The sequence below is a fragment of the Petromyzon marinus genome, chromosome 16 (assembly GCF_048934315.1).
Source record: "Petromyzon marinus isolate PM22_M1 ecotype Great Lakes invasive population chromosome 16, UKy_Petmar_22M1.pri1.0, whole genome shotgun sequence".
Taxonomy (NCBI): Eukaryota; Metazoa; Chordata; class Hyperoartia; order Petromyzontiformes; family Petromyzontidae; genus Petromyzon; species Petromyzon marinus.
In genome coordinates, this window is record NC_133682.1 from 10,879,045 (window position 1) to 10,893,436 (window position 14,392).

General features: G+C 42.1%; 1 protein-coding gene across 1 annotated transcript in view; it reads left to right on the forward strand.

The window, feature by feature from the left end:
• Positions 1-14,392, forward strand: part of B3GLCT (beta 3-glucosyltransferase) — a 61,701-nt gene that overhangs the window by 23,815 nt on the left and 23,494 nt on the right. Inside the window, exon 10 of the mRNA XM_032955173.2 lies at positions 6,558-6,627. Within this exon, the coding sequence (XP_032811064.2) occupies positions 6,558-6,627 (70 nt within the window). The remainder of the gene's footprint in view (positions 1-6,557; positions 6,628-14,392) is intronic.

A 14,392-nucleotide genomic window follows, 5' to 3' on the forward strand; every position in this document is an offset into this window, starting at 1 on the left:
ATTGACGTGTTAATGTGAGAGATTGACGTGTTAATGTGAGAGATTGACGTGTTAATGTGAGAGATTGACGTGTTAATGTGAGAGATTGACGTGTTAATGTGAGAGATTGACGTGTCAATGACATTGCAGAGCAGTAACGTCGAGCTCAGTGAGTGAGGAGGCTGTGTTAGTGTGGAACCTGTTAATGTGAAATCAGAGAGCCGAAAATAACAGCTAAGATCGGAAGGTGGTGGGTTGGGAACATCACAGCCAGTTATGACTTAAACTGGTTGATAACGTCCTTCCAATGGTTGCTCAGTTTATACCCATTTCGATTGAAGTTGTGTCTGTGTCTGTATATGTGGATGGCTTCATGAACGAATCTTTGTTGATAGCTAGTGGGTTTGCAAAGTAGAAAGTCTTAGAGAAATCAATTTAGTGTGAGCCCACCACATTAAAACAATGAACAGCCACTACCGAGGTATTGGTCCTACCGTGTTTCAGATCTGCCTTATGTTCATGAACACGGTCCAAGACATGTCGCTTAGTTTCCCCAATGTAACTATGTGAGATGTCCTTAATTAACTGGCTGTGATGTTCCCATCCTACCACTTTCCGATGTTAGTTGTTATTTTCGGCTCTCTGATTTTACTTTAACAGGTTACATTTCTCACCCTAACACAGCCACCTCGCTCACCGAGCTCGTACGTTGCTGCTCGGCGATCTGCCATTAACATGCTAATCTCTCACATTAACATAGCCACCTCCGCGCCATCGCCGTAGACGTCGCCCTCCGATCTACCATTAACATGCTAATTTCTCACATTAACATCACTAGCCCCGTTCACTTAGTTTATGACCCTTGGGCTACACCCATTTTAAACCTTTAAAACAGTCTGCCCCAGCAGCTTTCCCTCTATTTTTTGTTGTTATTTTTTGTTATTTTCTTTGAACCGATCTATGAGACTGTACCGAAAGACCCAAAGAATATGAATTCCTGCAGTCACGAAAGGTTTAAGTCAAGATTTAAGCATCTATCGTTTTAGAAGTTGACAACCAATGTTGGTGGGCAAATTTCTTACACAAATGTCAATGCTGACTAAAAACTGGGTTTGAGTTACAGTCCCTACTGGGTTCATGAGCAGTGTGTATGTTGGACTTCTTTCGTACCGTATGTAGTCGACTGTGCTAATTGGAGTTGCAGGAGAAGGACAACAAATGAAACACAAAAAGCAGCTCTAAATAAATTAGTTTTCAGTCTCGATGATTTAAAGTGCAAAGTTTCAGTGGCTTCCTAATTTCGGAGGAAGAGCGTTCCAGATGGCCGCAAATGCGCATCTGAAAGTGCGGGATGTAGTGACCGTATTTCTTCGATGGCCAGCCAAAAGCCGCTGTGAGGATGACCAGAGTTTGCGTGATGGTTTATGAGTGACGTAGACGGTCTCTGCCCAATCACTGATAGGGTGTAGCTTTGCAGGATATCAGCAAATGCTTGAAAAAGACGAAATTCAGTTCTTTCATGTGGCATTATGTTCAGTAGCTACAAAGCTATTGGTAATTTTACCAGATAGCTCTTTTTCAGAAGCAACCTGGCTATAAATGATTGCTGAACAAGTGGCGTATCACATGGAAATTCTTAATAGCCAAATACTCAATGCGTCATGTTGATTTTAAATGTGGAGGGAAGCTAAATGCCAATGTCGAGTCTGCTAGTCATGATGAAAGGGCTTCGGGAAAGAGTTTGTGTAGTTTTGCTATTCCTCTGTTAAAGGAGTGCAAACTACAGTGGTTTAACTATATTTACTATATTTCGCCTGGGTTGCATGGCCACAGTCCCACTACTGTCTCCGGTCTTTAATTTTCCATTCATGAAGGAGATGTCCACATCGGCCTGTTGATGTGCTGATGCGGATGATGGTTCCACCAGAGTGTTCGAGGAGGAATGTCAAAGCCCAGGAGGTGCGATGAATGGGTCTCGAATGAGGTGTTTGTTGTGGACATTCGCATCGTTCCACTCTGTTTTGCAAGCGTTCTCCCAGATCTGGGTGAGAATCTCAGATGGTAACAGTGCAATCCCAGAACAAGGATCGCGATTTGAGTCAGTTGGTGGCGAGGTACTTTTTTAGTTCTTGGTTGGTGATGTTTATAGGTGGTTGTCGTTGGCAAGAACATGTGTAAACTCCTTTGCAGCTTCTGCAACCTCCTTGCGGATATTTCGTGGCAGAATGTTCACCAGAACAGGGAGCCAGGGGATTGGTGTCAAGGTTAAAATCCATTGCATGCGTTTTTCAAGTGGAAAACACTTGTGGTGGTTTTGGAAGGATTTGATCGGAGTCTCCAGCGTAATAAATATGCCGCCAAAAAGTTAGATCGGCTGTGAGAGTACTGGTAATGTTCACGAGGTTTGTGCCCTGTGCAGCAATGGCTTATGTCATCTACATATATGAACTTGCGAGGTGATGTACATGACGGGTCACGTACGGTAAACCTTTGTTAATTCGACACACATGGGGCTTTGGCCTTGCCAAATTATCCAATATTCCGAATGATGTACAATGGTACTACACAGTGCCTACTACCCAAATACAATTTTTTTCTAACTTTGTTTTCCCAAAAATAATTGTACTAAAAAAGTAACACACCATCAGTCACCAGCACTGCAGGCGAAGGAGGATGCGGTAGGTTCTGTGGTATGTAACAGAGGTCATGGAGGGGGTGTTGTATATGTTGGTTGTGATTTTTTTTTATTAAAATAATAAAAATTAAATTAAATTTTGAATTTGTGCAATTATCCGAAATTATGTTAATCGGTGTAATTATGCACACAAATTATGCCAATTCGAGAGATAATTGTATTAATTTATGCGAGTGGGTGTGGTTATGCTAATGTAAACCGTTATGATAATTAAGCCCCGCCTCGCTGACGAGGGTTGGATTATCAATCGGGATCATACAATTAATCATATGGAGTTATGCCAGTGTGATGCAAGCATGCCAGAGTAAGCTCGGCTTCGTTGTCTAGGCTCGTATTAACGCTCGGTAATACAATTATTCTAGCTTTAACAATTACTGAGTATCTATTAGTGTGTTTATGTCAGGTCTCCAAATTCATATCTCAACGCAGAATACAGTTCTTATAAATAAGATTATTTTGCATGAACTCAGGAAAGAAACACGCAACCACTTCTGTGTTAAGCAATTTTAATTTCTAAACAAAACCTTAACTCTATGATATGCAAATTCTCAGGCTTGGAGTTATCAACACAGTACCAACACAGTAACCATCAATGATTGCGTTGTTTCACTTTGGCAACTGCACATGATTAATTCCCCGCGTAACGCGAGCTCAATTGGTGATAGGGAGAGTCGTTAAAACATGCATGCACGCTATTCTAAACATAAACCTTAACACTATAATATTAATTATTATTTCATTGATCCATCTCTTCAACCCTCAATAATCACGTTGTTAATTGGGTAACGGAACAATTGATTACTTCCTCTGGGTACCACGAACATATATGGCAAAATAGGAATAAGAGGTCCATAAAATTATGCGACGATATTCATACGAAAAGGCAGTCAAAATAATTATTATTTCCCTAAGGCAAAAGTATATGTCAATGGATTCATCGGCAAGATTATGCCATTAAAAAGAAAACGAACGACTGAGATACTTCTAAATGACCGTATCCACGTAACTCAATGGGCAGCAATGTTCTTCACGATCAGTTGATATTTAATGCGCCACCTTGGAATGTCACTCTTCTTGATTGTCCCGATATGCGTGTTGTGTGTCTTCGTGAAGCAAACGCCGGTTGATGCGTCGTGAGGGTGTGATTGTGGGGGGGAGGGTTATACAAACTGCTTTGTTCTCTTGCTCGGGGCGTCGGCTTGGCTGCTCGTGCTGGCAGATACAGGCTCTTTCCGCTGCTGGAGGACTGGGCCGCACGCGCTCTCTCTGTGGAGATGCTCGAACGCGCTCGCCGCTGGTTCGCTGACAGCAGCAGGCTCCTTACACTGCTGTAGTGGCTGCGCCGCACGCGCTCTCTCTGTGGAGATGCTCGAACGCGCTCTTCGCTGGTCCGCTGACTCTTTTGCTCACGGGCGGCTGGTCAGGCTCTTTCCGCTGCTGGATGAGCCAAGTCGGCACAACGCTTGGTGCTGGCAGCTGGCACTCTTGCTTGGTGGCGCTGGTCGCGCTGCAGCTGGGAGCTGGCACTCGATGTAGAAATAAAAGTCTTTGAGCGATACTTCGTCTTTCAGCTCTGAACTCACGCTCGTTGATACATCGCTACTCGGCGAGCCTCGCCATCAGTTGATTGCGGGGCCCCTTGGAGCCGGCCGCTCGCCGCCCTCTTCTGGCGCTCGCCGAGCTGTCCCTTGTTGAACTGAATTGTCGAGATGATTGTCGCTCACTCTCAAAACTTGAAATTGTATTTGCACACCTCTTACACAACTCTGATAGCTTAGTACGATGCAGCTTATCGCAATCCTCGATTCTGCAAGCGACTCAGAACATCAGGATGGATGTAGAATAAACTTTCAGCGATACTCTGTCGGTCCATGCCGAACTCAGCACCTAGCATCACCTCGCCCCTCTTCTCTGCGATGCACCACACGCATTGTTGATCTCGATGCCATGCCCGGGGGCTGGCTTGCTGTCCTCTTCTGAGCTGAAGGTCGCCGTCTCCTGCGACTGCTGTGAGCGTCGAGCTACATTGACGAGCTTAAATGTGAAATTCTCTCTCCTCTCTCCGCGTCTCTTGCGAGAGAAAAAAAACAGATCCCCTCTGTTACCGTCCTCCTCCCGCGGCAGCAGCGGCCTGGCTGCCCCCTCCCCCTTTTGACCTTTGACTGTTTTACCATCACATTTTGTTTGTTAGCATTCCCCACTCCTCTCTTCGTGGTTTCTCCTATTAGGGAGGGGAGGCACTCTCCCTTCATGCGTATTTTATGGCTGCCATGTGTTTGTGTCAAATTGTTGGAAGACAAAGGCGGCCGGGGAGGCTCTGATTTCATGGAATACATTTATCTGATCTTTGTGCGTTTGACCTATTTTCTTGTACCTCTACTGAATTAGCCCAGGTCTAATCTCTTGTGATTATTATTTGGTTTATGTTTAACCAAGATTTGTAATGTACCATTTAGATGTTACCACCACGATTCCGGGCTTTGCTAAGCTTTGTTCTCAGTCTGTGTTGCCATGGGTCGGTGTTTATTCGCGAGTTATTTCCGATATCCGGAGGTTGGATATATAGCTTAGTTTGGACTTAAGCTTTCGTGTTTGCAGGAACTCATGTACTTTGGTTCTCTTGGTAAAGTCACGTAGATAGAGGATACAATAAGAAACAATATGTGAGTTGAATAAGGGTGAAATAGAGTAAGTAATAATCAAGCCACTAATATTGACTTATTCTTATAGCCAAGCTTTAACTTTTTCCGTGAAAAAAATATATATCAGTTATAATGTTCGTTTGCCCTGTGCACTTGTGTCTGTGCCTGTGATTCTGGATATGTTTGTGAACTGTCAAAAGTGTCAAACAGGTCATGGTATGTGGTCCTTGGCAATCTGGAGATTTTGCAGATAGTCGCTAACCTCCCTTTGCCCCGGAGTTTATTATTTAATGGCCTTTTAAGACCTCCAGATGCTCGGTGCTTGTGGGAGGTAGCGGTGGCATATTTATTTATTTTATTTATTATTAAAAAAATTGGCAGAATTGTTTTTAATATTATTTTTTGAAAAAAGGCCTATATATACAACAGGGGGCTTAATGTACTTAGTATGCACTTACTGTACTGCGTGTTCACTTTATCACTAAACACCAAATGACGCTGAATGAAACTTCATATTTTAATTAAACTTCACAGGTCTGCACTAATGCTCACCACGCGCGCCGCCACTAGACTGAGCCATTGTTTTGGTCATGGCGCGTGGTGTTGCTCCACGTGCGTGCCGAAATTGGACCATTCGGTACGGCAATTTGGCTCATGCTAAATTTACTAATACACTCTGTATTTGCCGAAAGCGCTGCCATGCCGAATTATCCCCAATTTATGAATGATCAAATTACCGAAATAACGAGGTTTTACCGTGTGTATTAATATGTTCATTAGCGACTGCGCTAGCACGAAGCCTTGAGGGAGACCATCGGTAATAATAATAATTATCTTCCGGCTGTGTTTTTGGTTGAGGCGTTCACCCTGAGAGTATGGTCGCTGAGCATCGTGTCAATTAGGTGTGGGGTAGAATGGCAACCTGATAATTTTGGCCAACTTCAGGAGCAGGCCATGACACCAAACTGTGTCACAGGCAGCAGCAGCAGCAGCGAGGTCATTCATTGCTGTGCCAGTTTGCTGTTGACGATGGAGATCGGCTTTAATGAGGGTGGTGAAGGCAAAGATCTGTCCACAGCAGCTACAGCCGATTCTAAAACTGTTTATCATGCCTGTTGAAATGTCCTTGCAGCTATCTTTAACTATTCCCCTTCTAACGTCAATGCTTCTTTCCAACTGAATGTTTGGTTTCAATGTACGACATGAAGCACACACATATATCACGTTGTTTTCTTCTGTAGGGGGAGCCAGTGGAAGACGACAAGATTTTTTTTGCTATAAAGACTTGTCACAAATTTTACATTGACAGAGGTAAGCTGTGCACAACTGTGTTGTTAGCATATACATAACCATGGCACGTATATATATATTTTTTCTCATGATAGTCTAATTTGTTTTTCCAAGGGTCAAAATTAATGAAAGTTTAATTATTTGTTGTTAATTACTAAAATATTTATTAACATCCAGTAGTGTCAAATATTGTTCACCGTTCGTGAATAATTAGAAGATGCCGGAGTGGCGAGATGTTAATTGCCTCGCCTGGTATGAAGGAGGTTGTGGGTTCGACCCCGACCTTGATATCTGTTGTATATTTGGAGTTTGCATGTTCTGCCATCAATTACGACCTGTCCCCGTTTATGTGCACAACGCAGAGGAGCTGGACGTTGTTTTTTTCTTTAATTTTTCTGACCGCTCTTTCTCATATGATGTTGCATGTGGACATTATTATGCCAGCGGTTAGTGACATTTCTCCGATTTGTATTCAGCTCACTTTCACCACCTATTTCAACGCCGATTGACGGTACGTATAATGTCCTCGGCTCAGCGATGTACGTCATGAATACCGGGGGATTCAGAGTTGGCGAGATGTTAACTCCCTTTGCCTGGTATGCAGGATGGTCGTGGGTTCGACCCCGACCCTGAATTCTGTTGTATATTTGGAGTTTGCATGTGCTCTCTCTCTCTCTCCTTGTGGTCGTATGTATTTTACTCTGGGTCCTCCGGTTTTTCCCCTCCACATTTTGAAACATGTTAAGAGTATTTGGCTTTTGGACATTTCCATATGATAAGCCACTTTCTTGAGCTATCATTTATTGCCAGGTCGCTTCTTAAAAAGAGTCCTATGCCTCAGTGGGTCTTACCTGGTAAAAGAAAAATAGTTTATAGTTTAGTTTAACTTCAATAAACACGAACAACCTGCCTATGCCTATTTCAGTCAAACAGTCATTGCTTACCTATGCCTATCCCAGTCAGAATGATTGTGTCCCTGCTGTGAATGGCTATGGGACAGCGCTTCCTTCCATTGGCAGCCCTGAGCATGTGGAGGAAATTCCTTATTCATGTGGTGAGTGCCACTCTCTCCACGGGATTACTATTATTGACTTACCACAAAAGTGTTGGTAATGATGTCAAGATGTCCCCATTTTGTCACAGACACGATGGTTTTGGGCGAGCGGTCACATGCACGTGCCCTTGCACAACACTAACCCAGATGCCAACATGTACAATATGTATTCTTAGCTCTTTCGGTAAAGTCACGTTGAAGGGAAACAATAAAATAATAAAATATATATAAAACAATAAAAATTCTCACGACGTTTCGACCATAACACAAATGGTTATGGTCATCATCACACCTGATGATGACGACCGTTTGTGTTATGGTCGAAACGTCGTGAGAATTTTTATTGTTTTACATATATTTTATTATTTTATTGTTTCCCTTCAACGTGACTTTACCGAAAGAGCTAAGAATATGAATTGCTGCAGTCACGAAAGCTTTAAATCAAAATGTACAATATGCTTATTATATCGCTGCAGCGCTGGGTAACGAGAGATATTTTTTTGTTATTTTACTTTTTTAAAATGGCTGCGGAAGTGGGCAGCGGGCTGGGACGCCCATCTTTAGCAGCAGGGCAGTGAGCGAGCGATCCCGGCGTACGAGCGTAGATTTTGAAATGCAAACTCAAAACGACTAACCAACCCACGAACGCAGAGCGTGCCATGTTGTCGCTTTTGCAGCGTCGTTTGCTCCCCGGATCCGCAACCAAGTTTTTGGCCAACTCCCGTCGCCTCGCTACGCCAAAGAGGGGTAGGGTTGATGGCTTTCTTGAAACGAGCTCATCATCGCTGCACGGTCAAAGGCACCTCCGATGATCACAATTGGCTACGTACGTTGCAAAAGAAGTTCTATGTACGTACAAGGCACCGTCATTGTGTTGTGGATCTCGATACGACTCTGCTGGTATGGGCAGGTGCCCTGGCCTGCCCTAGCTTCAGTGGATGTTTTATCTCTGAAATAAATATATATTTTTTATTTGTCTCATTACCCATCACTCCCACTATATGATAAGCATATTCTACTTAATTTGGTGTGTATATTAGTATAATACACTCTCCAACTAATTCTGATATACAGCATGGTTGTTTACAAAGAACAATGTTACACAATTAATATATTTGCAGAGAATACATTTGGATTAACATGGTTGGCCTACGTATTTTGCGAAATAAATTCAACATACATACCGATCATGTACAAAGCTTCCTGTGTAGAAATGTAAAATGTGCTTGTTCCATGAACTTGGAAACTGAATGCACTATTTGTCACTGAAAAATAAAATGGGTTCTTCATGTAATTTCATGAACTGCATTCAGGCATTGAAAATATAATATGTAATGTAACACATTATTCAGAGACCTGATTGTGAAATTATCTTTTCACCTTGTGTCGTACAGTGTCATTATCAAGAGTAAAACATTGTGCGGTCAAGCTTAAACATAATCTGTTGGTTGATGTCATTTGGATGTTTAATCCTAGATATGTTCTTAATTTTCAACCACAAGTATTCAGTGTTACTGGGTTTTTTTTCGCTTATGTAACACCATATCAATCTGGCCATGCTCGATTTTGGGGGCCTCTGTAAACCCCCATTTCTTGGTGGTTGTCGGCTGAAAATTGAACATTGCTCCCTAAGGGGGCAAGCTTAAGAGATGGGGCCTCTGGCTTCAGTGCCCAGCAACATTGGTCTCCGTTTGCCCCCCCCCCCCCCACCCTTGGATGCCTCTTTAATACCATGGTAACCGATCAAGGCTGTATACACACATTTTAAAGCTTCTTGGCTGAAAATGTACTTGTACTTTCCAGCAATGGCATGCTACTTTTGCCTTTGCCGTTCAGTCGATATGTTGAGACAGCGATCCATATGATTTGTTCTCAGAATAACACTGCAACGTGTGTATTTTAGTTAATCCCGCAGGGGAGGTACTAATACTGTAGTTGTGTTTGTGGGTCTACGGTGTATACGGTATTTGTATTTTCAAAAGCTTCCGTGGTTGGAGTGCTTGACTGTCAATCGGAATGTTGCGAGTTCAAACCTTGGCCACGGTTTGATTTAGCCTGTTATCAACAACACAAGCACCACTTTGTGACATTTCAATGGTGGTCAGCGAAAAACATGGCATTGGAGGACGTTCCGCGATCGGTTCTGAATTGGGCTGCCATGGGCCTCTTCGCCGAGCATTCTGCACCGCATTCATGCGAGGTGACCCTGACCGCTGAAATCAGGCGTGACATCAAGCAGCACCGCCACAATGTCACTTGACTCGCTGAGCCACCAGCTGCATTTAATTGCAAACTACGCCGTATTGATTTATTTAAAAATGAGACTGACTTTAAAATTAGGCTAGCCTAACCCACGGCTACATTTAAAACGATTTAAAACAGCTTAAATTTTGATTTAAAGCTTTCGTGACTGCAGCGATTCATATTCTTGGTTCTTTCGGTAAAGTCACGTAGAAGGGAAACAATAAAATAATAAAAATATAAAACCATAAAATTTTGACGACGTTTCGACTGCAACACAAGCAATCATCATCAGGTGTGAAATTTTCTTGTTGTGGTGTTCACACCTGATGATGATTGCTTGTGTTGCAGTCGAAACGTCGTGAGAATTTTATTGTTTTATATTTGTATTATTTTATTGTTTCCCTTCTACGTGACTTTACCGAAAGAACCAAGAATATTAAAACAACTTGTTTTACATTTCCCCCTCCAATTATATTCCAGTATTTATATCATTGGCATGATACAGGAGTTAATTAGTTTTACGTTTGGAGCAATTGTTCTTGATTGGCTTGCCGGATTTAACCCAGTATCCTCAGCGTTGCGAGCTCGGTGTTCTGAACATGGTTTGAGTAGCTCTCCAAGCCACATGGGCCACCTCCTAAAACTATTGTTTTTAACGTTGTTTCTTACCAGCCACTCCTTGGCTGCAGAGTGAAAAAAATGATTGGGCGAGCTGGCCGGAGGAGCTTGAGACCACCACATCTTAATATTGTATCCAGCTTGGGAGCTGAGGGCTGTGTACGGGGAGGGCATTCCTGGACTGTTTCTGGGCTGGCCCTAGGCAGGGTCTCTTTCCAAGTGCTCATCGAATCGAGGCATTAGACTGCGTTTGTAGTTCACTGTATCAGCCATCGCACCGTTAAAAAAATTGTGCTGTGCTGATCCGCTGTTGTCGTTGGTCGATTGAGTGGTAAATGTAGTGTGCAGAATTGCGACCTTTTCCATAAATGCTCGAGATATGTTTTTCTTTTTTTAGCCGGTGCTAATTGATATGTACATTTTTTTTTACTGGATGTGTGACATCTGTAACTCAAAATAGACCAACCCTATAAATGAAAATGTTCTCTCTCCCCATTGTGAATACGCCTAATAATTAAATACTATGATAATAGGGGTGTTCCCTTTTTTCTGGCAACAAAACAGCTGTGTTAAGATGTTATAACACCAAACTGAAACCTTTTACAAGGAATCATGTCTGCATTAACCACAATGCTTGTGGTCAGAATGCAAACAAAAAACATACTCTGATAATATATGCATTGTCCTTGAAATGGATTGGTCCACACCAGAGACAGCTTTCTTTTGAGCCTTGTCTCAAACGGTGTTAAACCAGTGGACGCCAAAAGGCAATGCATATATTATCCGAGTATGTTTTTTGTTTGTATTCTGACCACAAACATTGTGGTTAATGCAGACATGATTCCTTGTAAAAGGTTTCAGTTTGGTGTTTTAACATCTTAACACAGCTGTTTTGTTGCTAGAAGAAAAAGGGGAACAACCTATTATCATATTTTGGTACTGTCAAAGGAGGTCCCATGAATTAAATACGAATCTCTATTCTTTCACCAGTTACTCAAATATTCGATAAAAATATACTTCAATCACAAATAAACTGCTACGTAAATTGTCACATTCTCCTGCAGAGTTAATACTCTGTTTTTGAGAGGATTACTGCACCACCACAGCAATGATGGATGTATTCACATTTTTCTTCATTAACCTGGATAAAGGCCACTACTGCTATGCACTATTCCTCGACTTATCAAAGGCCTTTGATACTGTTGACTTGGGCAAATACATTTTTCAGACAGTACAATAATACGGTTTAAGAGCTACCTTTTAGACTGTTCTAAAAAAATACGTAGTGCCAACATCTCATCCACAAATATTTAAATAACGAAGGGTGTTCCACAAGGTTCCATGCTGGGTTCAATTCTGTTCTTATATTTAAACAATCTTGGACTAAACTTAAATCAGAATTAAATATCTTTGCTGATGACACTGTGATGCTAGTATCGGGTAAATCTCCAAACGAAGTTAAACGTAATCTCCAACACGATTTCTACTTTAAAATAATCCAGTTTCATTCTCTTCACCTCTTATGGATATTAGAAACAACATCATTGAACAAACGGAGTGCTTCAAATACTTGGGTTTACTGATCGATTCAGAACTAACATTCCAACTGCATATTGATCACATCTCAAAGAAAATAGAATAAAAATATGGTATTTATACAGAAACAAACATTGTTTCCCTATTCGATTGCGTCTGCAAATTGTTGAAGCTATCATTGTATCACTCTTTGACTACTGTGACACTGCTTAGAGATCAGCTACCAATGAATCGCTAAACAGACTGAACCTGAATCTTTACTTAAAGCTTTCGTGACTGCAGGAATTCACACTCTTTGAGTCTTTGGGTAAAGTTCACGTAGATAGAAAAATTAATTAAAAAAAAAATCACGACGTTTCGATCGCAACACGAGCAATCGTCTTCAGGTGAGAAAATACAACAGACAAACTGCTAAGGCAAGAGAAATATGTTATTTATATACAGAAACAAACATTGTTTCCCCATTTTATTGCGCCTGCAAATTGTTGAAGCTATCATTGTATCACTCTTTGACTACTGTGCCGCTGCTTAGAGATCAGCTACCAATGAATCATTAAACAAACTAAACCTGTTCATCCATACAATCCTAATTGGCTAATGTGCACTATACGTAGCTAATTATTGTCAAAACCAATAAACTTAAGACGTCCATCTAATTGCCTTTTAACTATCCCAAGAACAAGAATTGGAATAGGTGACAAAGCCTTTGCCGTTGCAGCATCAACGTTTTGGAACAACAACAACAACAACCTTGTTTCCTCCCTTAACATTGTAAGTCTTCCTTCAAAAAATATTCTGAAGCAGAAGATTAGCTTTTACCCTTTTAACTGGCACAAAAACTGACACCTTTATTCAAGGCATCAAATCTGTGAAAGAGCTTTATAGCTCTTCGAATTCCTCCAGTAGAATGCATATTCTGATTTTGATACGTGTATTGTTATTGTAAGTAATCCATGCACAAGTTGTTTCTCATGACATAAGAACTAAAAATAAATAATCTTTCAAAATTACTTATAATAAACAATGTATTTAAAATATCTATTTTATTTAACAATGCTATCAAATTCTTGGTTCTTTCGGTAAAGTCACGTAGAAGGGAAACAAAATAATAAAAATATATCATCAGGTGATGATTGCTTGTGTTGCAGTCGAAACGTCGTGAGAATTTTATTTTTTATATTTTTATTATTTTGTTTCCCTTCTACGTAGTGACTTTACCGAAAGAACCAAGAATATGAATCCCTGCAGTCACGAAAGCTTTAAATAAAAAAAATGCTATCAAAGCTTCAAATTATCAAGCTGTCTCATAAAGCCTCCATTGTAAACATAAAAAAATGCACTTAAAAACAGTGCAGAATAACTGCGCCATGCATTAAGTAGGGCGAGAATGAAGACAATGATCAATATCAACATCAAGCAATAGATATCTAGACTAGTGTTGAGGTGCAAATGATGACGCAGAGGCAGGTCTTCAGTTCAGGGCTTGCGCCAGTTATTTATTAAGGGTGCGGATAACTTCCCCAGGGGGTAGGGGTTCTACACTGGGTCCTTCACCCGGACCTTCACTCTGTCTGTTGCTAGCTCCAGGGCTCTCTGCCTCGAGTCGGATCGGGGGTTCAGCCAACACCGACCGACCGACCGGAGAGCAGCACCTTCTATGACCACTGCCGGCTTCTCTCCAGACTCCTTGAGCTCTGCCCCTGGCTGTCTCTTCCACCGCTCTCTATCCCGGGCTCCCACAACGACCCCGCTTTCGTCGTTGGGGGGGGGGGGGGGGGTCCCCCTTAAGTACCCTTGTGAGGCATGAAGTCATCGCCCCCGCCCAGCGCGCATGACGTCACGTCACATGACGTCATCGCACTGGACAGCGCGCATGACGTCACGTCTCCACCTTTCTCCTCTACACTAGTATTAGTTACAGCCCAGAAGCCATTCCGCAGAACAGCTGCTGTTGAAAGTTCTCCCACAGACTCGTTCTCATTGTATATCACGTGAGGAAGGGATAGAGGATATGTCAACTTTAAACTCGGATTGCAACTAGCAACCTTCCAAATGTAACTTGAGCAGTCTAATCACTCTGCACCGTCCAACTGTCAGCAGAGATCAGTGTCGCGCCCCTATGCTGGTTAAAACTTTTAGACACTTTGGCTTTGACTTGACTCTGCTCTGCAACGAGAGGGATACCCTGCTTCTCGTAAAGCACAGGTGTTCCATCGCAGGATAGGGTACGCCACTTGGAATGTGGCAAGAAAGCATTGTCGATTTTGTGGAACATACAAGGCACTATGGGGTCTTGCATGCAACTGAGGTCCCTTATGCGCACAGGCATCAAAC